The sequence below is a fragment of the Lates calcarifer genome, linkage group LG3 (genome assembly GCF_001640805.2).
Source record: "Lates calcarifer isolate ASB-BC8 linkage group LG3, TLL_Latcal_v3, whole genome shotgun sequence".
Taxonomy (NCBI): Eukaryota; Metazoa; Chordata; class Actinopteri; family Centropomidae; genus Lates; species Lates calcarifer.
Window position 1 is genome coordinate 19,873,956 of NC_066835.1, and position 25,252 is coordinate 19,899,207.

A 25,252-nucleotide genomic window follows, 5' to 3' on the forward strand; every position below is an offset into this window, starting at 1 on the left:
GGACAGTCTAGTCTGTAGTTTCTCACAGGAAGAGGATGTTGTTGGACTGATCCACAGGCTGCAGAGTTTCACTGGATCTAATGTTCAATCCAGGATCAGGTTTAACCTGTATCTGCTGCTCAGGACTCCACCTCAGAGAGAGTGTGTGTGTGTGTGTGTGTGTGTGTGTGTGTGTGTGTGTGTGTGTGTGTGTGTGTGTGTGTGTGTGTGTGTGTATTCCTGCAGCTCACATGAAGACACACAACCTTCAACAGTGTAGATAAAGTGTGTGTGTGTGTGTGTGTGTGGAGTCAGTGTGTGTCTGTGGTAAAGAGAGGATGTGGACTGTGTTAGGATCTGACTCTGTTTCCCAGCAGCCTCTCTGTTTCTCTCTCTGTCATCCACACTGTTCAGATGATGATGATTGTAAGTGTGTGTGTGTCTGTGGATCAGTGTCTCTGTGGTAAAGATGTGAAATTAACTGTTAATAACTGACTGAGCTGAGATCTCTCTCTGTCTCTGTCTCTGTCTCTGTCTCAGGTGTTCACATTGTCCAGAACATGTACGGCTGTGAGTGGGATGATGAGAATAAAGAGGTTAATGGTTATGAACAGATTGGTTATGATGGAGAAGACTTTGTGGCATTTGACCTGAAGACAGAGACATGGATCGCTCCAAAACAAGAGGCTGTCACCACCAAACACAAGTGGGACCATGACAAACCTTTGATCGCAGTGGAGAAGAACTACTTCACCCAGGAGTGTGTTGAGTGGCTGAAGAAGTATTTGGATTATGGGAGGAGCTCTCTGCTGAGAACAGGTAGAATCACGTGATCTGATGTAGTTTCATGAACAACAATCTTCATGTTTCCTCTCTGTTTCTAACCAGCAGTGACATTATAATAATTATGAATCAACATATTCAGACCCACTGTGTTTACTCACTAATGATTTCACTTGTTCTTATATATTTATCACTTCTCGTTTTCACCATTTTGTCTTCCTCTCTGCCCCATTTCTTTCTGCTTTAATGTCTCTTTTACTTTGACTTTCCATCACTGTCTCTTGCCCTCTGCCTTTTCCAAACTGTCTCTCACTCCTTCCTCACTTTTCTTCATCTGTCTTTTTCTCCTCTGTCTCACCACCCTTTCTTTTCTTAATTACATTTTTCATATATGTTAAAATGTGTAACTAAGACATTTAAAATACATAACGTCAAACAGGAATGGTAATGTTAGTATGCAGTAAATTATAAGAAATAAACTATAATCTGCTTCTCCCTCCAGCCCTTCCCTCAGTGTCTCTCCTCCAGAAGACTCCCTCCTCTCCAGTCAGCTGCCACGCTACAGGTTTCTACCCTGACAGAGCCATGATGTTCTGGAGGAAAGATGGAGAGGATCTTCATGATGGCGTGGAGAAAGGACAGATCCTCCCCAACCATGATGGAACCTTCCAGATGAGTGTTGAGCTGAAATCACCTGCACCTGGACAGAAGTATGAATGTGTGTTTCAGCTCTCTGGTGTGAAGGACGACATCGTTACTGAGCTCGGCAAAGTACCGATCAGGACCAACAGTAAGACTTGAATCATCAAGTAATGAAAGTGGGAAACACACATTTCATTTACCATAATAGAAATAATAATGGGAAGTTTTCTTTCTTCATGTAATTCTTTGGTCAGTTTCATCCAGTTTTTATCAAATCAGTATTAAACCAATGTATGTACCACAGTTTTGGATAATTATGTGACCTTGACAAATCCCTATAAATCTGAAAGTTATTTTTCTTAATTTAAAGCCTAAGTTTTAAAGAGAGTCCATCAGATTTCTTGTGGTGCTTGTTGACTGTTCAGTTAATTTTGATTAATAAAATAATAATGTCAACAGTCAAACATGATTTTGAAATTGCCAAATTTATAAACTCATATTAATGCTTAAATCATTGTAAACTTTAATGACAGATAGTAATTTTTCAGGTGATGTGTAGCCATTTTAAAGTGTCCCCTCAATTTAGAGAGAACAGCCACTGTTCTGACAGAACCACTGGTCAGTTTGACAGGATAAGTAGCTGAAAATATTGAATAAGTGGATAAATATGTAGAGCTATCAATAAATAAGTAAGAATAAAGTTTATTGACCAAGTATGCCCACAAACAAAAAACAAATGTGTGTCACAGAAACCAACATGGACAAACAGCTAAACAAAGACAGTCAAGAATAAATAAGCACAGATGCAGTAATTATATACAGACAAGTAGGGATGAAAACTGAAATTAACAACAGCAGGACAAACAAACATGTAGTGTTTTATACAGAGGTTAAATTCTCAGTGTACAGGATTGTAGTCTGGTTGGCAGGTGGACGTTCTTCTCCTCTGACCTGCTTCATCTGTACAGGCTGTGATTGATTTGTTGTTTTTTGCTCGACAGCCCCTGACATGACCCCCATCATCATCATCGCTGTAGTGGTCGTTCTTGCTCTCGTCATCGCCATCGCTGCCATTGGACTCTTCCTTTACAAGAAGAAGAACGGTGAGAAAACAAAACAGACAGATTGTCTAATTTATTTAGTATTTGAGTATTTGAGGTAATGCTTTACCCAGATTGTAAAAATGAAACAAACTTTAATTTTCATTCTTTTTATTTCAGCCAAACGCCCTCCATCTCGTAAGTAAAACTTGACTGAAAATTAAATGTTTTAGCTGTTAATAATAAAACAGTGTCAGTTCAGAGAAAAATGTGGGCTGACGTTATTTTCTTGATCTTACAGCTGTAAGCAACCCAGAGGTCATGGAGCAGCTGAATCCCAGCGCCTAAATGACAAACTCACCACCCTGAACACAGTGAGTTACTTCACATGTTAAACAAAGCTGATGAACTGTCTGCAAAAGAACCTGATGTGGTTGTTCCCTCATCCACTGTGAAACTTGTTGTAGTTGTCAAAAAAAATCTTCTGACGTGAAATTGGTTTTCCACACTAGTAAAGATAATTTATATTATATTTTATATTATAGATGTTCTCAGAAATCTTCTCATCAATGTGACAATGTGTGTTTAAAAAACTCAAATATTTATCTTTATAAAACCAGTGACACAAATTAATTAAAATGCTAATGAACTAAATGAAAACAAATGATTGTACTTGTAGGTGAACACTGGGTTTACAAAATGTCAGCACTTTATTGACTGAATCATGGATATTTTAGGTATTTTAGGATATTTTGTGGAATTCTCCAAACATTTCTATTAATTTCATGTAATGTTTTTTTTTCCTCTTTGTCTCTTCAGGTTTATGGAGACATTTTTACACTGGAACAAAGAGATGCCACCACATTCTTCTCTGTAAACTGGAGATTCATTAGTAATTATTAAGATCATAAACTGACAGAGTCAGGGTTGGGAATCCATTAGTAGATTCTTATTGATTATAATACGAAGAAAAAATTTAAAATAAATTGACAGATATTAAAAATAAATAGTGACATGACAGTTGATCATTTAGTTTAAACAAAAAAGTAATTTAAGTTTGCTTAAATTGCACAATTAGTAAATCAAATGAGGATGATTATATATAAGTTAAACATAATATTCAAACCAATGAAAGCATCACATCTCTTTTCATAGATACAGTTAATATAAAGGTTTGTGTGATCATCTAAAACAAATCCACTATAGTTACAGTTTTATATTCTTGGTGTTGGGTTTTGTTGTAAAATCAATAGTGATAATACAAATCTAAATATAGATACATAGATACAACACAGATCCACATATTATACATTCATTCTTCTTTTCATCTATACTCTGAGGGTCTTCTGATATGATGATGTATAACTGGAGATAACAAATATTTGTCAACCAGTGCAGAGTTTTCTGGACTATATTTATACTGAGAAAGACATTCTTTAGTTCCCTGATTGTTTAAGATCACAAGACAATACCACAAATTAATCAGCAAGCATCCAGAAAACTCCTGTGTAAATCAGAGACTCCAAATTACCTGTAGGTGTTGGTATGAAGTTTATCTCAGTGCAATGCCTGGTGCAATGACTACTTGATTTGATTTTCCAGAAAATAGAACTTTTCATGATGTAAATATGAAGCAACATAAAATTACAATGATAGGTTGTATCAAATCTCCAACCCCCAGACACACACATTAACAAAACTTCTTAATTTAATTTCCAGTTGTGTAAATATTCTGTGTGTATATTTCTTTACAATTGTTAGAATTAAAGATGTGTTTTGTTTCTAATCAGGCTTCAGATGTAATTTATGGCTTTGAAGTTATTAATCAAGAGTATATTGTTTTTGGTTTCTTATCAATATTTTGATCTGTTTTTGAACATTATATTTTAATTTTAGCTGAGATTCTTAAAGGGTTGTTGGATGTTTTAAGCTTCTCAGCACACTGATAGAAAAATAGAAAATTATTAATCTGTTAGTGTTTAAGGGACAAAGGAGTTTTCTATCTTTGTAAACATTTAGAAATTGAACAGTGATGCTCAAAATATCTTCTTGTGTGGAGTTACATAAATCAATGTTAAATGAAGTTGCACTGTTATTTCATTCTTTTGTACTTTTCTTTGACTCTTCAATAAAGTTCCAAAATTCCAAATTTCTGGTTTTCTGTGTCTTTTTGTGATTCCTCACACAGTATATGCTGTCACATCTGTGACTGTAGCCACAGTGAAAATTACTTAATTCACTAATGTCTGAGAAACTAAATGAGCTGTGACCAGTGGATGTTAAACTAAAGAACAAGAACAGAGTAATTTAGACAAACCTGTTTTTCTTTATGTGTAACTGAAAGGGAGAATTTGACTTTACACATGAGCAGAAATGATAGTGATGACTTTGAGTCCACTTCTGTAGAATCATTTTTGTTTCTCTTCTGTCTGGTTTGCTGCTGTGTCTAATAAGAAAGGTCTTAAGACAATATTGATTCTCTTATTTTATTTGTATATCATAGGGGGCCTATACTATTAGTTTATTAACAAAATGGAGGGAATATTAATATGTACAACCACTGATTTTTCTCATGTCACATTGTTTGTGTATATACAGGTGTTAGACCTGAGCAGATCCACTCCTCTTGTTCACTCTGCACAGGCTCAGTGTGGTGTTTTGGTTTTCCCCTGTGTTTTTTAAGTTGTTTCTGATTTATTTTTTGAGGTCTTATCATTAATCCCTAGCACTCTGTGAGTGTCACATTAGGCATGAAAAAAGCAAACGGATCCTCACAGACCTGTTTATATTACGGTGATTAACCTGTTTTTTTCATTTGAAATGCTAATACTTGCAGAGTACCTGTGGGACTGAATTCTGCACAGTTTCATATTTTTGGTGTTGGGTTTTTGTTGTAAAAACAATATTGATGATATAAACCTAATTATAGCCTACATGTATAGATACACACACATAACCTCATGCTGCACATTCACTCCTCTTTTCATATTTAAACTGAAAGTCTCTGGCAATATGATGATGTATACCTTGAGAAAAGAAATATTTGTCAACCAGTAAAGAGTTTTCTGATCTATCCAGCCTGTACCCTGCCACTCCCCAGGGTCGGCTGGGATAGGCTCCAGCCAAGATGTAATTAATGTCGTTTTAAGTTTTTCTTAATCGAGAGTATATTGTTGTTGTATGTTTCATGTTGTACATATATTGACCTGTTTTTGAATATTATATTTTAATTTTAGCTGGGTTTCTAAAAAGGTTGTTGGATGTTTTATGTCAGCACACTGACAAAACAGGAAATTCTTACTAGTGTTGTTGGACAAGGGACTCGCTATGTAAACGTAAAAGTACTTTTGCTGGGTTACATAAATGAATGTAAAATTAAGGTACATTGTTATTTCATTCTTTTTGTACTTTTATTTAAGTATTCTGTAAAATTCTCCAAATCCTAAATTTCCTCTGTTTGGACAAACCTATGACTCTTCACAGATGAGTGAAAGGAAGAATTTGACTTTTTACATGAAAATAAAATGATAACAATGACTTAGATTGTGTTTGTTCTTAATTGTAACTTAGATGAAGATCTGACCACATTTTAAAACAAATTTATACCTTAATGCAGATAATTCCAAAGACTTCACTTAACTTTTCCTTGCCACTGTTTATTATATTTTTTTATTTCATTCAGTGCATAAGACTTTGGAGATCTGCTTCACTCTTCTCCACACTGCACACATCAGGCTCTGTGTTGTGCTTTGGTTTTCCCCTGAAAAAAACTTTGAACTTTGAGTATTTTTACACTGTTGTATTGATACTTTTACCAGACAATCTCAGTATGTCCACTACTCTGGAGCTTATTTATAGCCTACTAGAGAGGTATGAACATTTTCCTGAGTAATCAAGACATGTATTTAAGATAAATATTAATAAATAATATTTTTCACAACAATTTGCACAGATTAGATTTTATTAATCAATAAAAGTGCTTTTAAAAATCCTGACTTGTTTATTTGAGGTTCACATTGTTTTTTTATATAACATTTAAAAAAAAAAAATGATTGATTGATGCTGTTCATTGACACTTAATATATTTGAATCAATCTTATTTAACTTAATTTTTCCTAATTTGATGAATACATATGATCAGTCATGGATTATTCTCAGGTTCAAAAGTAGAGTTACATTACATTTACATCCAGATAACAGATGTGACACGTTAGTTTGTTTATCAGTTATCAATGATACTGTCTGACCTGTAGCTCACAGTGACCTCTGACCTCCCAGAGCAGGAATCATAGTCCAGTCTATGGCAGGAATACATTTCTGCACATTACATCACAGCTGCCTAAGTTATAATATTGCTATCATAAGTGAACAAAGCAGAGAAAGTAGAATAAACTGTCTCCATCGATGTATTATGAGAGCTCATGCTCCCCTTCAGTCTTCTCTCACTCATGTGAAAAACGAACAGATGTTATTTCTCTTCCGGTATTAAACTCAGTTTAACCCAGATATAAGTGACGCGACGCGCACATTGAATCATCATTGGCTCAGATGTAAATTTCCGTGTTTCTGTCTCAGAGGTTGGATTGTAGTCCAACAGACAGTCGCTCCGGATCCAGCGGACTCTTCTCATCCAGCTTCTCCCGGTGTTGGCAATGAGAGTGCGGTTAGTTCACCTCTGAGACCTCAGTCTGAACCAGAGCGGGTTCACTCAGAGACCGTCAACAAGTCACCGTTTAAATCACACACACCAGCACCTGCTAACTCGACCATATTACAATACACTATATATATATATGCCATATATACCATTTATCTCGTGTAGTACAACTGCTTTGATACCTCGATTTTTTTTAAAAAAGAAGCATTTTCATATAGGTATTATAAAATAATATAAAATATAAAATAGAAGATGCCCTAAATGCAAATAAAATCTGATGTGACTGATGTGTTCAGGGTAGTTATAGTATCTTGGATTGGATGGATTTAAAATCACATGGAAGCTATTTAAAAATGCAGTAATCTTGTATTCAAATATCTATTTAAAATAGATAAATCACACATTAGCAGTCAAAGCAGGTCTTCTGCATTTTCAGTAATATGAGCAGGTTAGCAGAGCAGGAAGGAGCTGAGAATAACTCTGACTGTGAGTGATTTAAATGTTGATTTGTTGATGGTCCCTGAGGGAAACAGCTGTGGTTCAGACTGAGATCTCAGCCGTGAACTAACGGTCCTGTCACAGCTGACACTGGGTGAAGCTGAGTGAGAAGACGCTGCTGGTTTCACACTGAATGTCCAGTTTAAACTGATCCACAGCTGGATCCTCAGCCTCCTCCACCGGACAGAAACACACGAGTAGTTCTTCTATCACAGATAAAGATCCGACACAATGAAGACTGTGATTTATCTGGTTCTTCTGGGAATAAACAGCGCAGCCTCAGGTGAGTTCAACATTTTAAATGTATCTATATACTGCAGCATGTATGAGTTTAAGGTTGTTACAGTGCATTCAGGAAGTATTCAGACCCCTTCAATCTTTTCACATGTTGCAGCTTTATAACTGATTGTAAATTCAATCAACCTATGATCAATACCACACAATAACAAGGTCAAAACAGAATGTTAGAAATTCTTGCAAATTCATTAAAAAAGAAAAACTGATATATCATATTGACACAAGTATCCAGGCTTTTTGCTGCGACACTTTAAATTAATAAACGTAGCTCAGACGCCTCTAATTCCTCTGGATTGTTGCTGAGATGTTTCTGCAGTTTGATTGGAGTCCACCTGTGGTAGATTCAGCTGATTGGACGTGATAAGGAGAGACACACACCTGTTGATATAAGGTCTCACAGCTGACAATACATATCATAGCAAAAAAAAAGAAAAACTATACTAAAATATTTGAAATCCACTGCAACTCAAAAAATGACAATAGAAACAGAAAAGAGCAAAAAGACACACTTCAAACTGTGAACATGTTCTAGGTTTATCTTCAAGAAGTTATAGAGTTTAAATTTTAATCCTAAATCTCAAGGAAGAGCCATGAGTAAACACTGGTCAGAATAAGTTAGAGGCCATAAAAAATATTGGAAATATTTGGTTTATTAACCTCACAGCAGAGATTATTAGAACGTCTGACTGATCATTAAAACTAAAATCACCACTTTGTCTTTCAGTGATTCACTCTCTGAAGTATTTCTACACTGGTTCCTCTCACGTCCCAAACTTCCCAGAGTTTGTGTCTGTCGGTTCGGTTGATGAAGTTCAGATGATTCGCTACGACAGCAGCACAGAGACGGCAGAACCCAAACAGGACTGGATGAAGAAAGTCACCGAGGATAACCCAGAGTACTTGGCAGGTGAAGCTGAGCACTGGAGCCGTATCCAGCAGGCCTTCAAAGCCAACATTCAGACTGCAAAGCAGCGCTTCAACCAAACTGCAGGTTTGTTTGTTTGTTTCAGTTCTCGTTTTTTTAAACAGCAACATGTTTTTTTACCTGCTGTGTTTCAAATTAATACACACACACACACACACACACAGATTCAACACACTCATTACTGATACCGGATGCTGCTACACTGCACTGACAGTGTTTCTGTTTATCTCACCCACAGTAACTGACAGAGATTATAAACAGTGTATTTGTGGTAGTCAGTGTGTCTGTGTCCATAATGATCTTATATGATGTGAGATGATTAATCAGTTAATCCACTTATTGATCACCAGGTGTTCACATCGCCCAGAGGATGTTTGGCTGTGAGTGGGACAATGAGACTGGAGAGGTTAAAGGTTACGATCAACATGGTTACGATGGAGAAGACTTCATAGTTTTTGACCTGAAGACAGAGACGTGGATCGCTCCAAAACCACAGGCTGTCATCACCAAACTCAAGTGGGACGATAACAAAGCTTCGATCGCTCAGTGGAAGAACTACCTGACCCAGGTTTGTCCTGAGTGGCTGAAGAAGTATGTGAACTATGGGAGGAGCTCTCTGCTGAGAACAGGTAGAATCTCACCTTTTCCCTCGTTCTCTCTGTCACTTTCTCTCACATATTCATCACCAGTCTTTTCTCCATATTAGCCTGATTTAGTTTCTCCCTCCAGATCGTCCCTCAGTGTCTCTCCTCCAGAAGACTCCCTCTTCTCCAGTCAGCTGCCATGCTACAGGTTTCTACCCTGACAGAGCCATGATGTTCTGGAGGAAAGATGGAGAGGAGCTTCATGAGGACGTGGACCGAGGAGAGATCCTCCCCAACCATGATGGAACCTTCCAGATGAGTGTTGACCTGAAGGTTTCATCAGTCTCACCTGAAGACTGGAGGAGGTACGACTGTGTGTTTCAGCTCTCTGGTGTGAAGGAGGACATCATCACCAAACTGGACAAAGCAGAGATCAGGACCAACTGGGGAAAAACTGGACTCAGAGGTGAGCTTTTTGGATTATTATGTTAGTGGAGAGATGAGAGGACATTTCAGATGTGATTGTTTCCTTTTTATCCTCAACAGAGACGTCCAATGATGTGACCGTCCCCATCACTGCTGCAGTGGTTGTAGTTGCTCTCGTCCTCTTTGCTGTCAGTGGATTCGTGGTTTACAAAACAAAGAAAGGTGAAAAAACCAAGTTAATAATTGTTCAGATTGTGAAACAAGCCTCAGGTTCCTTCACACCACAGTTTGTCTTTTCTTTCTAAACTGATCAAAGATTCTGGACCTGTCAGATGTTTAGTTTTTCTTGTGTAGTTCTTCTGGTTTTCTAAGACTGAGACCAATATGACCTTAGTTTAATGATGTTAGAGAGAAACAACAGGAAAAGAAATAAACAGTGAGTGGTGGCGTCAGGTTCATCAGTGCAGAGAATTTATTTTGTGATATAACTGTGACGTCTGAAATAATCTGTGTTGTTTTTATTTCAGGGAAATCAGAGAAATCCTCTCAGCAAAGTGAGACCTCTTCTCACAGTTCAGATAATTCTGCAAAGGGAAGTGACAAAGGTAACTAACAGCTCTGACCCTTCACCTGTATGCAGCACCTGCAGGTGAAGTGTCTGTCTGACTCTTTCTATAATGTCCATTTTCATCTCATGTGACTGTTCAGATGTTTGTGTTTTCTTCTTCTTTTCAGAGCCGGACACTTTGTCATTTAACTACAATAATAATTCCTCTACAGAAAGTGCAGACAGCAACAAACCACTGATGAAAAGGTAACACACATCTGTGTCTGACTCCTGTATCCACTGATACTGTTTTCAAAAGATTTCTGCACTGTTCACTAATTAATGTTTATTTATCTGTTCACACAGATGAGACAGTTTGAAGAGGAGGGTGAACTCCGCTCTGTGAGGAACTGTTTTCTGTTCAGTCTCCTAAACTGTGATAAACAGCAGATTAATAGACACAGCTGTTCTCTGATGATGTGATTTAACCTCTGTTCAGTAATGACAGACACAGTTAGCAGCTAGCTGATGATTAGCAGGTAAAGAGCCACATGTTTCTGTCAGGAGGTGGAGGTGAAGTTGTAGCTGTAGATACATGTTACTGTGATCAAACTGTTGACAAAACAATGTCTGCAAAACTGTAAATATAAACACATTTATTGTGCTTCACATTATATAGATGTTGAGGTTTGGGTGTTCACATTTTAATAGATACACAGACCTCCACACACATTTACATCTGTCAGTTTAAGATTTATTTTACAACTGTGCCTCTGTGTTTTAAACTGGTTAAATTACATCTATCAGATTTCTGAAGTCATCCGTTTGTCATCAATTTTTTCTGTTGTAACTGTGTTTTTGTTTGATGAAGAAAAGTTACTTCATGATTTCTGTATTTTATGGTGTTTGGTGTAAAAGATTCTTACATTTATTTTAAGTGAGTTGGTAAAATCTGTGGATGTTTCTACTTTTCTTTAATGAATGTAAGAGATTCAGAATAATGACATAAACTGACCTGATGAGATGCTTTGTAAAGTTTTTGTTAAATGACTGAATGTAAAGTTTGTTTGTGTCTGTTGGTTTTCATGGATTCTAATAGATCACGTGCACGTGTTGCCTTTAAATCCTGACGTGTGTCCACTGTCTGACTCATCACCGCCCACACGTCACGAGTCCAATCATCCAATCACAGTTCTCCTCAAAATGGCGCCGAGGTTGAAACAGGGTCTCAGAGCCGCAGTGTTTGAGAGATGAAGAGAAACACCAGCTTTATTCTCGGTATCAGTCCGCGTGTTCAGTCCGCGTTACTGCCGCTGATTGTGGACAACAAGAAAATAATCCTCTCCTCTGGACTCGGTCAGTTGATGTGTATTTTACCTGGATGTGTTTTAACCAGTCGGAGAATAACCTGGAGTTGCGGGTCTCTGCGGAGCTACAGCTGACTGCAGACCGGACCCACTGACCAGTCCACGGTACCGTGAGTACCCGGTGTATTTACTGTAAACAGTACTGTTTGAACGGTGTTCACAGACGCTGAGGTTTTACCTGAGGGTTCCGGGGTTTCAGTTGTTTTTGTTGGATCCGCGGTAAAACCCGGATCGGATCTTTACTTTGACTGGAATGAACTGTATTTAGGGTTGACTGGAAATCAAAACGGAGTCTGTACCGAGTGGACTGAACTCGGTCTTTCTCTCTTTACAGACTAAAAGAGAAATGTTTTACTTTAGGCTTTATGTGTCGTTACTTTTGTTCCTCAGTTTGTCAGATGATAATCAAAGAACATAAAGATGAAAATCTCATCAAAACACTGTTTATTGTGGATTTAAACATAAAACAAAAAGCATTATTTAGTACATATTCATTGTCACATTTATTAAGACAAATTTAAGACTTTCATCCTCTGGTTACCTCCATCTTTTCTTCTTTCTGTCTTCTGATTTCTTTCTTTCTGTCTCTTCATTGTCTTCTGTTAGTAACTCACCAGACAACTTCATTTTGACAAGAAAAAAAATGCTTCTAAGTTCAAAATTATTAGTTTTATCTGTTTAAAGAATATTACACCCAGACTACTAATCTTGCTGCTTACTGGTGTCTACATGTCTTTCCCACTCACTGACCTCCTCTGGTTGTTGGGTACTGAAACTTAAAAAGAAGATTCCCAAATTCTAGTATTCCAGGTCAAATCAGACTCTACTGTAGCAGCGTGTCAGAATCTAAGACTGAAGACTGAAGAGTGTTCACAATATATTTACTTGTTTTCTAAACATCTCGCTGTATAAGCAAATAATTTACAGCTGTGGTGTTTTTGTACTTTTCAACCAAACCAAACCAAACATTAAAAATGAAACTGTCCAACAGCTAAACAAGGACAAATAAACTTTGTAAAATAGTAACAGAGTGAAAAAGGCTGTAAGTGAACAGCTGCCTCAGCAGAGATTTGAGTGATTAATTTATAACTGATCCAGGGTCAGTTTTCTGTAATGGATCACTGGCAGAGTTAACATGATGAATAATCAGTCTGGACCCAAATCAACTCCAGCAGCCTCACAAACTACAACATGACCATGAATCAATGAATGAAACAGTTTCAATAAAACTGAACTTTATAACATTCATGAATGTAGGGTTTATTATAGGATTGTTGTATTACAGGCTACATTAGTTTTATTAGGTGTACCTAATAAACTGCCCACTGAGTGTAGATACAAGAAAACGTAGACTCAGTATTAAACTTAGTTCATTATAAACACATTCTAGTTTGTTTATTATCAGTTTATTTTATGTGCATCTTATATGATCACTTCTATTTCACTGACCAGCAGGTACCTGTCTCTGCAGGAACCTGGGCAAATGTGGTGGGAACCCAAACCGTTCAGTGATACAGTCTCAGTCTAATCACTGGCAGTATGTGCCACAGCTGTGTACACCCTGGTGGTAGAAACTCCACCTCTTGGGAATTGTAGTTTTAATTTTTAATTGTAGTTTTTAGTTACTGTGAGGCCATTGATAGAGGCCATTTTTGTTATAAAGAAACAAGATACTTGAACAAGGTTCTCTTCCAGCTTTGTTTATTTAAAAATGACACCAATGTAAGTAAATCATAAAGTTGAAAATTTCTCTCAAAGCATCTTTTATTGATTCCTGTTTATTTTTCATTTTTCTTTAGGGTCTGTTCTGTTGTCACAATATGGTGCAGATATTACTGAGCTGAGTGCAACACTCACAATTATAATTTTAAAAATTAATGAGTTGCTTTTGAATCCTCATTTCTTGTTTATTTGAGGGTCATACTTGTTTCATAATATAAAATGATTTTTCAGGAATTCATTAAATGTCTTTTATATGATTAAGTGAGGCTGTTCATTCAAACTAAATACATTTTAATGTATTTTATTTTACTTAATTTCTCTTAATGTAATGAATACATATAACCAGAGTCATGGATTATCAGGATGTTTTCACAAACTGACACTAACAGTGAATCAGGTGACATCCACAGAGGAAGCACTGTCACACTGATGACTCCTCTGTAAAGATAACCTCAGGTATTGATTAGTGGTGAGCAGGAAGAGACTTTGTCAACCAGAGTTCAAGCCTCTGTATCACAAATAATCTAAATATTACATTTAAAATAAAATACATGTTACATGTTGCTTTGTTTGTGTAACAGTCACGAATGATACTGTCTCACATGAAGAGAACAAAGGATCTTTTTAACATTTTGTGAAACGCTAAGTAGAGAATTAATCAGAGTATAAACTCTGCCACAGCTACAGTGAAATGAAAAACAGCATCAGATGTTAAAACATCAAATATCAACAGTGGAGTTAAATTTCTCTTGTTGGATCAGTTTTCAGCTTCGATCAGTTCAGGAACATTAAACCTGTAGGACAGACTGATCTGATGTCTGTGTTTAAGAAGCTCTTTGACTCTTTCTGTTTTTCTTGTTTTCATTTCAGAGTAAAATACTTCAGTAAATTATTGCTTCATGTTAACGGTCTTGTGTTATTATATTGTCTTTCCTGATAGTAGCTCTGATTTGTGTCAAGACTTAAGTGTAGACCTGAACTAAAACTTAACGAAATACCTTCATATACACATAAATAAAATACCTTATTGGAAATGGACTGATATTCAAAGTAAATCTATTGTTAATCATATTTTGGCCATGTGTAACAAACTGTGCTGCTGCACATCAGTGTGAAGTGTGAACCACTAGAGGGAGCACTTCACCACATTTATTCACTGTCCCATCAGTCAAACCTCTCTTAGATTTGTTGTTTGATGTTGATATTTTAATCTGAGCTGTTTTCAGTCCCAGGACAGTCATAAAGAATAAGACCTTGCTGTGTCTCCACAAGCTCCAGAGGATCTGATCTGTAGCTCTGTGACCTCTGACCTCATAGAAAATTAATGGATGTCTGCACATTACATCACATTAGTCTACAAATCATTATACAAACACTATACAAGGTCTGAGCAGGTGAAGTTTTAATACTGCTGTAATATGTGAACAAAGCTGACCCTCCAGTCTCCTCCCTCTCAGGCTGAAATGAACAGACTTTACTTTCAGTTTCGTTTCTAACCTCACTGCGCCAGTTTCACCCAGATTTAAGTGACGTAGACGCTCAGATTAAATTCCTATTGGCTCAGATGGAGGCTGATGTTCACTCCTCTCTATGTTTTCTCTGTTATTTCTGCCGTGAAGCTCGAGCTGGAAACACAGTGTCTCCTCTACGGGACGAAGAAACAAGTTAGTTATCATTCTTTCAAAGATAAAGATCCCACCGGTCACAATGAATACCTTGATTTTTCTGGTTCTTTTGGGAATAAACAGCGCGGCAGCAGGTGAGTAAAACATTTTTAAACTAGTTAATTTTAAAAGAAAAATATGTGTTTATATACTGTTTATGTGAATTTAAGGTCGTTTGATCGCCTTTGATGTTTAGTGTCAGTGTATTTAATATATATATATATATATATATATATATATATATATATATATATATATATATATATAAAAGGAAATCATCCTGGCTGCCTATATTCAGTGATTCTAAAATATTTCTGTTGAATTTTTTGGTCAGACGAAAAGCCTGTGCTTTATTTATAAAAAGGGCCATTGAAACGTGTCTTTTCTTTTCTTTTCTTTTTTTCTCTCTCTCTTCTTTTATGGGACCATTATTTTATAATTTAATTTAATTTACTTTACTTTGTTTTATCAAGACCTTTAAGATCAGTACGGTAAAGGTTTGTCCAAAGTGGCAGTATAATTACTCCTGCTGAGGACAAACTTCCTGCTTTGTCGGTACAATATTTAATATACTTCATTAATGTCAATCGGTAACATTTCTGACACTGTAACACGATACATTACTATTCATTTATTATCTATTATCAGTGTCGTGCATTTTTTTCAATTTCAAGCTAAATTTAACATTTTACTTAAACAAACTATTGCTCATTTCAAAATTGAAATGGAGCAGATGAGGTGGGGGGGGCAAGCTCCCTTCTGAAGAAACAAATGACAAAATACTTCCTAATGTGACTATATATGCAGTATATGCATACAGCAAAACAACCATCAAGGACAACCTGCTGAAGATAAACAGACTTTTATCATATCTTATTGCAGGTATGTTGGTGTATTTGTGGCCAATACCGCCAATTAAAACTAGGTTTGAGATCATTTGGAAACAGTGTCGTTATTGTTTAGTTTGTCCACCAGAGGGCGCTGTTTATCTTTAAACTGTGAAATGTCGCACTCAGTATAAGTCTTGGTCACAAATAGAAACAAATCTGTCGAATCCGTGTTAAGTTCATTTGTTTTTGTGTTTTAATATAAAAGTACTATTGACTGATGTACCATTAAGCACAGTATACTTCCGAATATTAATATCAATATCAGCCTCAAAAATCCAGTGTGGGTCGGAAAATATTGTTCAGCAATTGTTTTTATTATTCAACAGGAAGTATATGAATTCCTTTGACAAATTTGCATAACACTTTTGGTCCAGATAAGAATTTATAAGAGCAGCTTAACACAGAAATGTGATCTACATCCATTCAGACAGCAGAGTGTAGGATTCTGACATGGATGGTAATTAGAAAACGCAGACACCTGCATATGGTCTATTCTGTTGATACCTTTAAAAAAAAATTGAATTAAAGTGAATTAAAGATAAATTCATGGTGTAGGATAGGATATGTTGGAATTTAAGAAAGTATATTACTGTTAATAAACTTTTACAAAACAAGGTAGTTAAATATTTGACTCATTTGATAATTTATCTAATCTTAAATACAATTTAAGACCGATTGAAACAAAGTCTCTCTGCAGCAAAGTCTTTCCTATAGATTTATTTTTGTATCTGTTTGCCCCACAACAAAGCTTATTAGGATGTCTTGAATGTTTCTTTTGACTCTGTGTGTGTGCAGGACAATAACATTCTTCAGTGATTTATAAAACTGTGAATATGAAAACTAAAATCATGACATTACCTTTGTCTTTCAGTGATTCACTCTCTGAAGTATTTCTACACTGCGTCCTCTCAAGTCCCAAACTTCCCAGAGTTTGTGGCTGTTGGGATGTTTGATGAAGATCAGATAGCTTACTATGACAGCAAGATCAGGACAACCGAACCTAGACAGGACTGGATGAACAAGGTAGTGGATCCACAGTACTGGGAGAGGAGCACTGGGATCTTTTCGGCTACCCAGCCAAACTTCAAAGCCAACATTGAAATTCTAAAGCAGCGCTTCAACCAAACTGGAGGTTTGTTTATTTTTCACTTTTTCCTGCTAACATGTTATTTTCTTGCTTTGCTGCAAAGTATCAAACACAGACACACACACACACACACACACACACACACATACATACATACATACATACATTAACATTCACTCTCCATTAGAGTGAGCTGGTCCACATTAACTCACTGTAGAAACAGTTTAACAACACTCAGCTGATAAAAGATTACTGCCTTAAACTATGGAGCAGCTGTTAATGGGACACAGGCTGCTGTAATAACCACAATGTGTCCATCTCATAATGAATATATAGAACTAAAGATTAGATCAAATTAACTTTCTTGAGTGCAGTGTGTTTGTGTCATAACAAACTATAAAGGACGTGTTAAAACTAAAATTGTCAAATTTTCAGACATCAGTGGTGTAGATTTTGACACACACTAAAACACTGTGTTAATGATATTATACAGAATTTGTGTTAGGTAGCTTAAACAGAGATGTGTAAATATATGTAATACAAACACATTATGTGCTGTACTTAGCTACAAGTGTCAGAAACTAAACTTCAAAAAACAATGATCAAACTTTATTTAATAAAAAATCAAACCACTGTGAAGCATTTTAAACATTTATTTAAGGAAATATTACACATTTTGAGAGAGTTATGATTACTTAACCATTTTTCTCTTTCAACACAATATACTGCTGATGTCTTGTGGCAGGGTGTCAAGTGTTATTCAAAGAGACGATGGTCGTCCTGACCTACAGAGACAGAGAGAGGGAGAGATTACTTTTTGAGCTTCAGCAAATCTAAGGATAGTTAGTTATAGTAATTATCAGTGATCATACAGTAAAGGCTCAAACATCATTTAAAAATAAAGTAAAGAATACACATACAGTAAAACCTGACATTAAATTAAATGGCAGATCTGACAGTGTAACAGCTGACAGAAGTGTGTGAGAACCTGCTGTGTGTTGTAGCACTGACCATCTATTAAAAACGCAAGATAATGATGGCATCTATTAGTTATACTTAATGTAAAACAAAGCTGAGCTATAATACAAATTATTGTATCAGTGTTACTCACTATCCTTGTAGTTTCCAGTCTTCACCAACCTTCTCCATATAACTGATTATTCTGATCCACACATGAACGTCTGTCAGAGCTGGTGTCACTGAACACAGATAAAATGAAACCAATGTAAAGACAAACTGATTTGCATTAGAAAATTGTGTTTAGCTGTAATGATCAGCACAGATTAGGCTACAGGTCACTTTTACACAGCAAAGTGAAATATATGACACCTGTTATCTAACAAGTGACAATCCTAACATTTACTTACACTCCCTGCCTCTCTACAAGATCACCAACACTGATACTGTTCATCTTCTTTGTGAGTGTAGATAATCCACCTGGACACAGCATGAGAGAAACATTAATAAAAGATATTCCCACATGTTGTCAGGCCTCAGTGATACATGAACATTATTTGAATGTTTCCTTTATAGATAGAAATATTGTGTTAGAGCAGATTCAGTCAGTGATCCTCCACAGGCTGATGATCCAGAGATCCAGGCTCCTCTTCAGAAATGTTCATTTAATTTACTGACAAAAATAACATCTGTAGAATAAACTGTAAACATCTGGGTACAATGAAGTCTTTTAACAATCCAAGTTACTCTAAGGTTATTATATTGATGTTTAATCATAAAGTTTGATCTAAAACAGGTGAGGTTTAAGAGAAGTTAAAGCAGCATTACTCCACATAAACATCCTCTTCAGACTCTTGTAATATCCAGGTCTAAGATTTACCAGTTACAGTCAACACATGCTGAGGCTGGAATAAAAACCAGTCAGCAAATGCAACAATTACAACCTGACTGTGAGAAATATAAACCATCTGAAATCAAGAAATACATCATTAAAATAAACTGTCAATAACTGGGTCAGACACATCAAACTACAGTATTTAGCTTTGTTAGCTTGTTAGCTGAGAAAAAATCAGTCACAAAGCAGCATCAGTGAGTGTGAGCTTTAATTACTGTGACGAACTGAACTGATAACAACTCAACAAGAAAAATACTAAACAGCTCAGTTAGATTAAACTTACTGTCAAACTGTGATTAAAGAAGAAAATCCCTCCAGTTCTGCACCACAAAGGTTAGCTTAAACCTCCATCACATTTTCATTAGCAACATGGCTACGTTAGCTCACACCAAGAGCCTGCTCTCTGCTTTTTCAGGGATAATTTTAGCTCCTTCATGGCTGCACTTATGTAATACTTTTAACACAATTAATGATAAAAATGCACAGAGTGGTGAAAAACAGTGAAGGCAAAGTGTAACGTCAGAGCTAACTGGAAGTGTAACATTAGCTCTGTGACTTGGCCTAATGTGACCAACACCAACCTCACAGGGAAAAGTTTAAATTCAACAAAGTTTTACATGAGCAGACATTAGTTTCAATCCTCTGCTCTCCATCAGTGAAAAAATAGAAATAAAATAAAGCCTTCATGAGCCTCATACTGTGTAGCTGTGTTAACTGGTGACTCCAGTGATAATAATCTCACAGCTCAGGCAGGAGGTTTGTAAGTCATGTAACCGTCATGGACGAGTGTGTGAGGGAGGAACTGACGGCAAAGCTCACGTTAGCTGAATGAACAATGAACGAACAAATACAATCTGTTCATTTTAAATATACACAGAGCTGTGTGTGTGAAACAGCTCAATTCATCCAACACAGTCTGATTTAAAACTGACTCCACATGTGTAAAAGAAAGGACTACACTGTAACTGTGCACATTTTCAACACATTTCCTTCTAAGAGTGAATATATATATAGAGCTGAAACGATTAGTTGATTAATCGATCAGGTGATCAACAGAAAATTAATTGACAAAACATTTTGATGATCAGATCATTTTATTTTATCAAGCAAAAATGTCAGATGATCTGCAGGTTCCTGTTTCTCAAATCTTAGAATTTACTGTTTGTTTTAGATGAATATAAATTAAATACTGTTCAGTGTTGGTCAGACAAAAGGAGGAGTTTGAAGATTTCACCTTTGGCTCTGTGAACTTGTGATGAACATTTTTACTACTTTCTGAAATATTACAGGATAAAAAAATGAATTGATGAAATAAAAAAAACATTACATAATTAATAATGACAGGAATCATTAGCTTGAGCCCTAAATATATAAACTATAAAGTAGAACAACAGATTAGATTAGATTTACTTTACTGTACCAACCAGTGTGTCCACCTAATAATAAATACACAGCAGAGTTACACATTAGATCAGATTAACTTTACTTACCCACAGTGTCTATGCCATAATACATTTATACAGTGCTGGAAAAAATGCCAATTAATTGATTATTTGATCAACTGAAAATGAATCAACAGTTCTGATAATCAAATAATCATCTGAATCTTTTATCAAGCAAAAAGCCAAAAAAGGTGATTACAGTTTCTGAAATATGAGAACTTGCTGCTTCTATCTTTTTTATTTAAACATAATTTTATAAAATTAAGTTCTGATCAGTGTCAAACAAAAGAAGCATTTTGAAGATTTCAGCTCAGTAAATGATAAATTGATTATTTTAAAAAGTAATGAACAGATGAATCAGTGATTAAAATAACCATAATTTCATCCTTAAATATTCAGTGGACCTACAGATGATATTAGATCAGATCAACTGACCACAGTGTGTTGATCAGCTGTTGGTTGTATTGAATGATTGACAGATGGATGGACCAATCAGGACACAGACTGCCTCCCAGTCTCCATAATGGTCCTGCTGGTCTCTGCCTTATTCTGAGCAGTTGTAGTAACACACTGCTGAACAGGACACTGTCCTGGTGGAGCAGGTGGAGTCTACTGACTGATCCTGGACTGAAACTCTCCTTCAGTGGAAGCTTCTAGAACAAACCTGAGGACAGTCTAGTCTGTAGTTTCTCACAGGAAGAGGATGTTGTTGGACTGATCCACAGGCTGCAGAGTTTCACTGGATCTAATGTTCAATCCAGGATCAGGTTTAACCTGTATCTGCTGCTCAGGACTCCACCTCAGAGAGTGTGTGTGTGTGTGTGTGTGTGGAGTCAGTGTGTCTCTGTGGTAAAGAGAGGATGTGGACTGTGAAACTGACTCAGTTTCCCAGCAGCCTCTCTGTTTCTCTCTGTGTCGTCCACACTGTTCAGATGATGATGATTGTAAGTGTGTGTGTGTCTGTGGATCAGTGTCTCTGTGGTAAAGATGTGAAATTAACTGTTAATAACTGACTGAACTGAGATCTCACTCTGTCTCCGTCTCAGGTGTTCACATTTTCCAGTTTATGTACGGCTGTGAGTGGGACGATGAGAATAAAGAGGTTAAAGGGAACTGGCAGTATGGTTATGATGGAGACGACTTCATAGCATTTGACCTGAAGACAGAGACATGGATCGCTCCAACACCACAGGCTGTCATCACCAAACTCAAGTGGGACAAGGACAGAGCTTGGATCACACAGGCAGAACAGTACCTGAACCAGATTTGTCCTGAGTGGGTGAAGAAGTATGTGGACTATGGGAGGAGCTCTCTGCTGAGAACAGGTAGAATCACATGATCTGATGTAGTTTCATGAACAACAGTCTTCATGTCTCCTCTGTTTCTAACCAACACACAGAAACCTACTGTGTCTCAGTTTACTCACATTTCTCACTTTTTCTTACATATTTATCACCACTTTACTCAATTGTTGTCTTCCTTTTGGCCTCATTTCTATCAGCTTTAACATTTCTTTTACTCTTTCCTCCACTGTCTCTTCTCTGTCCATTCTAACCTGTTCCTCACTCCCTCCTCATATTTCTTTGTCTGTCTTTCTCCCGTCTGTTCTGCAACTTTTTCTTTTCTTAAGTACACAAAACATACGTATTAAAATATGTAACCAAGACATTCAAAATACTTGACATCAAAAAGGGATGGTTATATTAAAATGAAAAACTAAAACTATAATCTCTCTCTCTCTCTCTCTCTCCAGATCTTCCCTCAGTGTCTCTCCTCCAGAAGACTCCCTCCTCTCCAGTCAGCTGCCACGCTACAGGTTTCTACCCTGACAGAGCCATGATGTTCTGGAGGAAAGATGGAGAGGATCTTCATGATGGTGTGGAGAAAGGAGAGATCCTCCCCAACCATGATGGAACCTTCCAGATGAGTGTTGAGCTGAAATCAGTCTCACCTGAAGACTGGGGGAAGTATGAATGTGTGTTTCAGCTCTCTGGTGTGAAGGAGGACATCATCAAAAGACTGGACAAAGCAGTGATCATCTCTAACGGTGAGATGTGAATCAGAAGTGTTGGTGGGAAAACGCACATTGAATTACTATAATATTCCAGCAGTTTGTTTATTTTCATGTGTGTAGGATGTTCTCTTTCCCTAGGTTGTTTTTTGTTCAGTTTCTTTCATCCAGTTTTTATCAGACCAGTATTAAACCTGAATATGTGCCTTTGGATAACTAGTTATTTTTCTCAATTTAAAGTCAAAGTGTTAAAGTGTCCACCACATTTTTGGTACATCTTGGCAATTGTTCACTTAACCTTTTGATTGATATTGATATTGAGTTAATTTTCCACTTTTTACTGCATTGTAAAATTTAATTCCGGGTAGCATTTTTGAATGTATCAACAGACAAAACTTTTTTAGGCCGTGTACTGTCATTTCAGTGTGTAACCTCAATTTAGAGATTACAGCCACTGTTTTGAGTTAACCACTGGTCAGTTTGAGAAGATGAACAGATAATTACTGGATCAATACTGATCAATAAATCAGTTAGGATGACATTTATTGATTTATTGATTCATTGCTCTTTCAAGAACAAATGTGTGGTACAGGAACCATCATGGACATACAGGATAAATAAGCATTGATACAGTAATTCAGTACTGATAAGTAGGGATAAAAACTGAAATTAACAACAACAGCAGGACAAAAAGACATATTGTCAGTGTACAGACTAAATTGCCAATATACAGGATTGTAGTCTGGTTGGCAGGTGGATGTTCTTTTCTTCTGACCTGCGTCATCTGTACAGGTTGTGATTGATTTGTTGTTTTTTGCTCAACAGAGAAGCCGACTGACACGACCCCCATCATCATCGCTGCTGTGGTTGTTCTTGCTCTCGTCATCGCCATCGCTGCCATTGGATTCTTCATTTACAAGAAGAAGAACGGTGAGAAAACAAAACAGACACATTGTCTAAAATATTCAGTATTTTAATTTTAGATTTTGAGTTGATGCTTTATCCAGGTTGCAATTATTTTAGATTTCCAGTACACCAAAATCTGTTTCAACCAAGAGTAAAAGCTGCAGGGTTTAGAGCCACATAATGATCCTGATAGGAAAAGAGATACTGTAAGATCTAAACAAAATATAGAAGTATCATATGCATCTGTTAGAGTGTTAGAGTGAGTAGAACAGGGGATCATATTTAGAACAAAAAAGGACAAATTCTGGCATTTTCCACTGTAACAACTAAATTATTTCTAATTTCTTTTTTCAGACAAACGCCCTCCATATCGTAAGTAAAACGTTTCTATTTTCTGTGATCTCACAGACACTCTGTAGATTAAAAATGTTAGCTGTTTATAAACAGTGTCAGGAGGATGTGGTCAATGTGTTAACAATGTGTTTCTGACCTTTCAGCTGCAAGCAACCAGGAGGTCATAGAACAAACAATGCCTTTGAGTGCCTAAATGCCAAACACACCACCCTGAACACAGTGAGTTGCCTCAAACAAAGCTGCTTTAAACTATCTACAATAGAACAAAAGAAATATGTGGCTTTATGGAATTGAACTTTCTGAACATTTATAGTAATTGCTTTGCCCCCACCCCACATTTTGCCTCTTCAGGTTTATGGAGACATTTTGCACTTGAACAAGGAGAGACGCCACCACATTCTCCTCCATAAACTGGGAATTCATCAACTATTCATCAGTGAAATCACAAATTGACAAAGTCAGGGTTGGGAATCTAGTGGTAGATACTTATTGATTAGAATATAAAGAACACCAACTGTTTGCTTAAATATTGATAAATCAAATGAGGATGATTATTTTTTTCTATACCTGGAGAAAAGTAAGACGATATTCAAACCAATGAAAGCATCACAGCACTGTTCATATATACACAATTAATTTAAAAGTTTGTGTGATCATCTAAAATAAATTCACCATAGTTACAGTTTCATATTCCTGGTGTTGGGGTTTTGTTGTCTAAATATAGATATACATATACAGACACACAATCACATACTGCACATGCATCCCCTTTTTCATATATACAAATACTCCTGAGGGTCTTCTGATATGAGGTCGAATCAGTGTTGCCCACCCCAGGCATACACTTACACAACACATAAGCATCAGTACAACATTTATTTTCCAGTTGTGTAAATATTCTTCTTGTATATTTCTTTAAAATGGTTGAGGTTAAAGATATTGTTTTGATTTTAATTAGGCTTAAGCAAGAAATACATTATATCTTTGAAGTTTTTCTTAATTAATCAAGAGTATATTATTGTTTTTTGTTTCATATTAAATATTTGAACATTATATTTAAATTTTAGCTGAGAGATTTTTATCAGGTTGTTGGATGTTTTTAGTTTCTCAGCACACTGATGGTAAAAAATAGAAAATGATTAACCTGTTAGTGTTTAGGAACAAAGGAGTTTTCTGTGTTAGCTTTGTAAACATTTAGGAATTAAACAGCAATGCTCAAAATTATTATTATGTTCAAGCTCATAAATCAATGTTGAATGAAGTTTCTCTGTTATTTCATTCTTTTTTTACTTTTGCTTGGCTCTCAATAAAGTCCCCAAAAATTCCAAATTTCTCAGATTTTTGTGTCTTTTTCTGATTCCCAGTACAGTATGCTGTCACACCTGTGACTGTAGCCAAAACTTTGGGATTATTTTCATTATTCACCATCATCTCAGAGCCTAAATGAACGTGGCACTGACCTGTGGATGTTAAATTAAAGAGAAGGAAGTAACATGGGCAAACTTGTGACTCTTCACAGAAAATCACCTATGTGCTATGTAGGTTTATTTGATTGTGGGGGAGGTATGTGCTCTGGTGA

The 25,252-nt window shown here is 36.3% G+C and overlaps 2 protein-coding genes and 2 long non-coding RNA genes across 10 annotated transcripts in view; 3 read left to right on the top strand and 1 right to left on the bottom strand.

Annotated features, from left to right (window-relative positions):
• The window catches only part of LOC108881900 (class I histocompatibility antigen, F10 alpha chain), a 272,592-nt gene extending 261,448 nt beyond the window's left edge, over positions 1-11,144 (top strand). For 5 of the 7 annotated variants that reach the window (XM_051068650.1, XM_051068648.1, XM_051068643.1 and 2 more), the window contains exons 4-10: positions 520-798; positions 1,265-1,327; positions 9,614-9,871; positions 9,952-10,053; positions 10,359-10,436; positions 10,567-10,645; positions 10,745-11,053. In XM_051068650.1, the coding sequence (XP_050924607.1) occupies positions 520-798; positions 1,265-1,327; positions 9,614-9,871; positions 9,952-10,053; positions 10,359-10,436; positions 10,567-10,645; positions 10,745-10,748 (863 nt within the window). In that variant the 3' untranslated portion in view covers positions 10,749-11,053. Of the gene's footprint in view, positions 1-519; positions 799-1,264; positions 1,328-7,425; positions 7,883-8,620; positions 8,888-9,171; positions 9,451-9,550; positions 9,872-9,951; positions 10,054-10,358; positions 10,437-10,566; positions 10,646-10,744 lie in introns of those variants that run through there. The other 2 variants (XM_018674100.2, XM_051068655.1) reach the window with 2 other exon arrangements.
• On the bottom strand, positions 591-9,430 carry LOC127140872 (uncharacterized). The gene is made up of 2 exons (XR_007811361.1): positions 9,282-9,430; positions 591-629 (listed from the first exon to the last, which is right to left on the bottom strand). It is a non-coding gene; the product is annotated as an uncharacterized LOC127140872 (long non-coding RNA).
• Positions 2,678-4,593, top strand: LOC127140867 (uncharacterized). Its single transcript, XR_007811358.1, has 2 exons — positions 2,678-2,818; positions 3,264-4,593. It is a non-coding gene; the product is annotated as an uncharacterized LOC127140867 (long non-coding RNA).
• A 3,930-nt stretch (positions 11,145-15,074) lies between the features above and the next one.
• On the top strand, positions 15,075-25,002 carry LOC108881901 (H-2 class I histocompatibility antigen, Q9 alpha chain). Its single transcript, XM_018674101.2, has 8 exons — positions 15,075-15,226; positions 16,893-17,153; positions 21,449-21,727; positions 22,156-22,449; positions 23,239-23,343; positions 23,674-23,691; positions 23,817-23,892; positions 24,025-25,002. The coding sequence occupies exons 1-7, from the start codon at positions 15,175-15,177 to the stop codon at positions 23,864-23,866; spliced, it is 1,059 nt and encodes a 352-aa protein (XP_018529617.1). The 5' UTR covers positions 15,075-15,174; the 3' UTR covers positions 23,867-23,892; positions 24,025-25,002.
• The last annotated feature ends 250 nt before the right edge of the window (positions 25,003-25,252 follow it).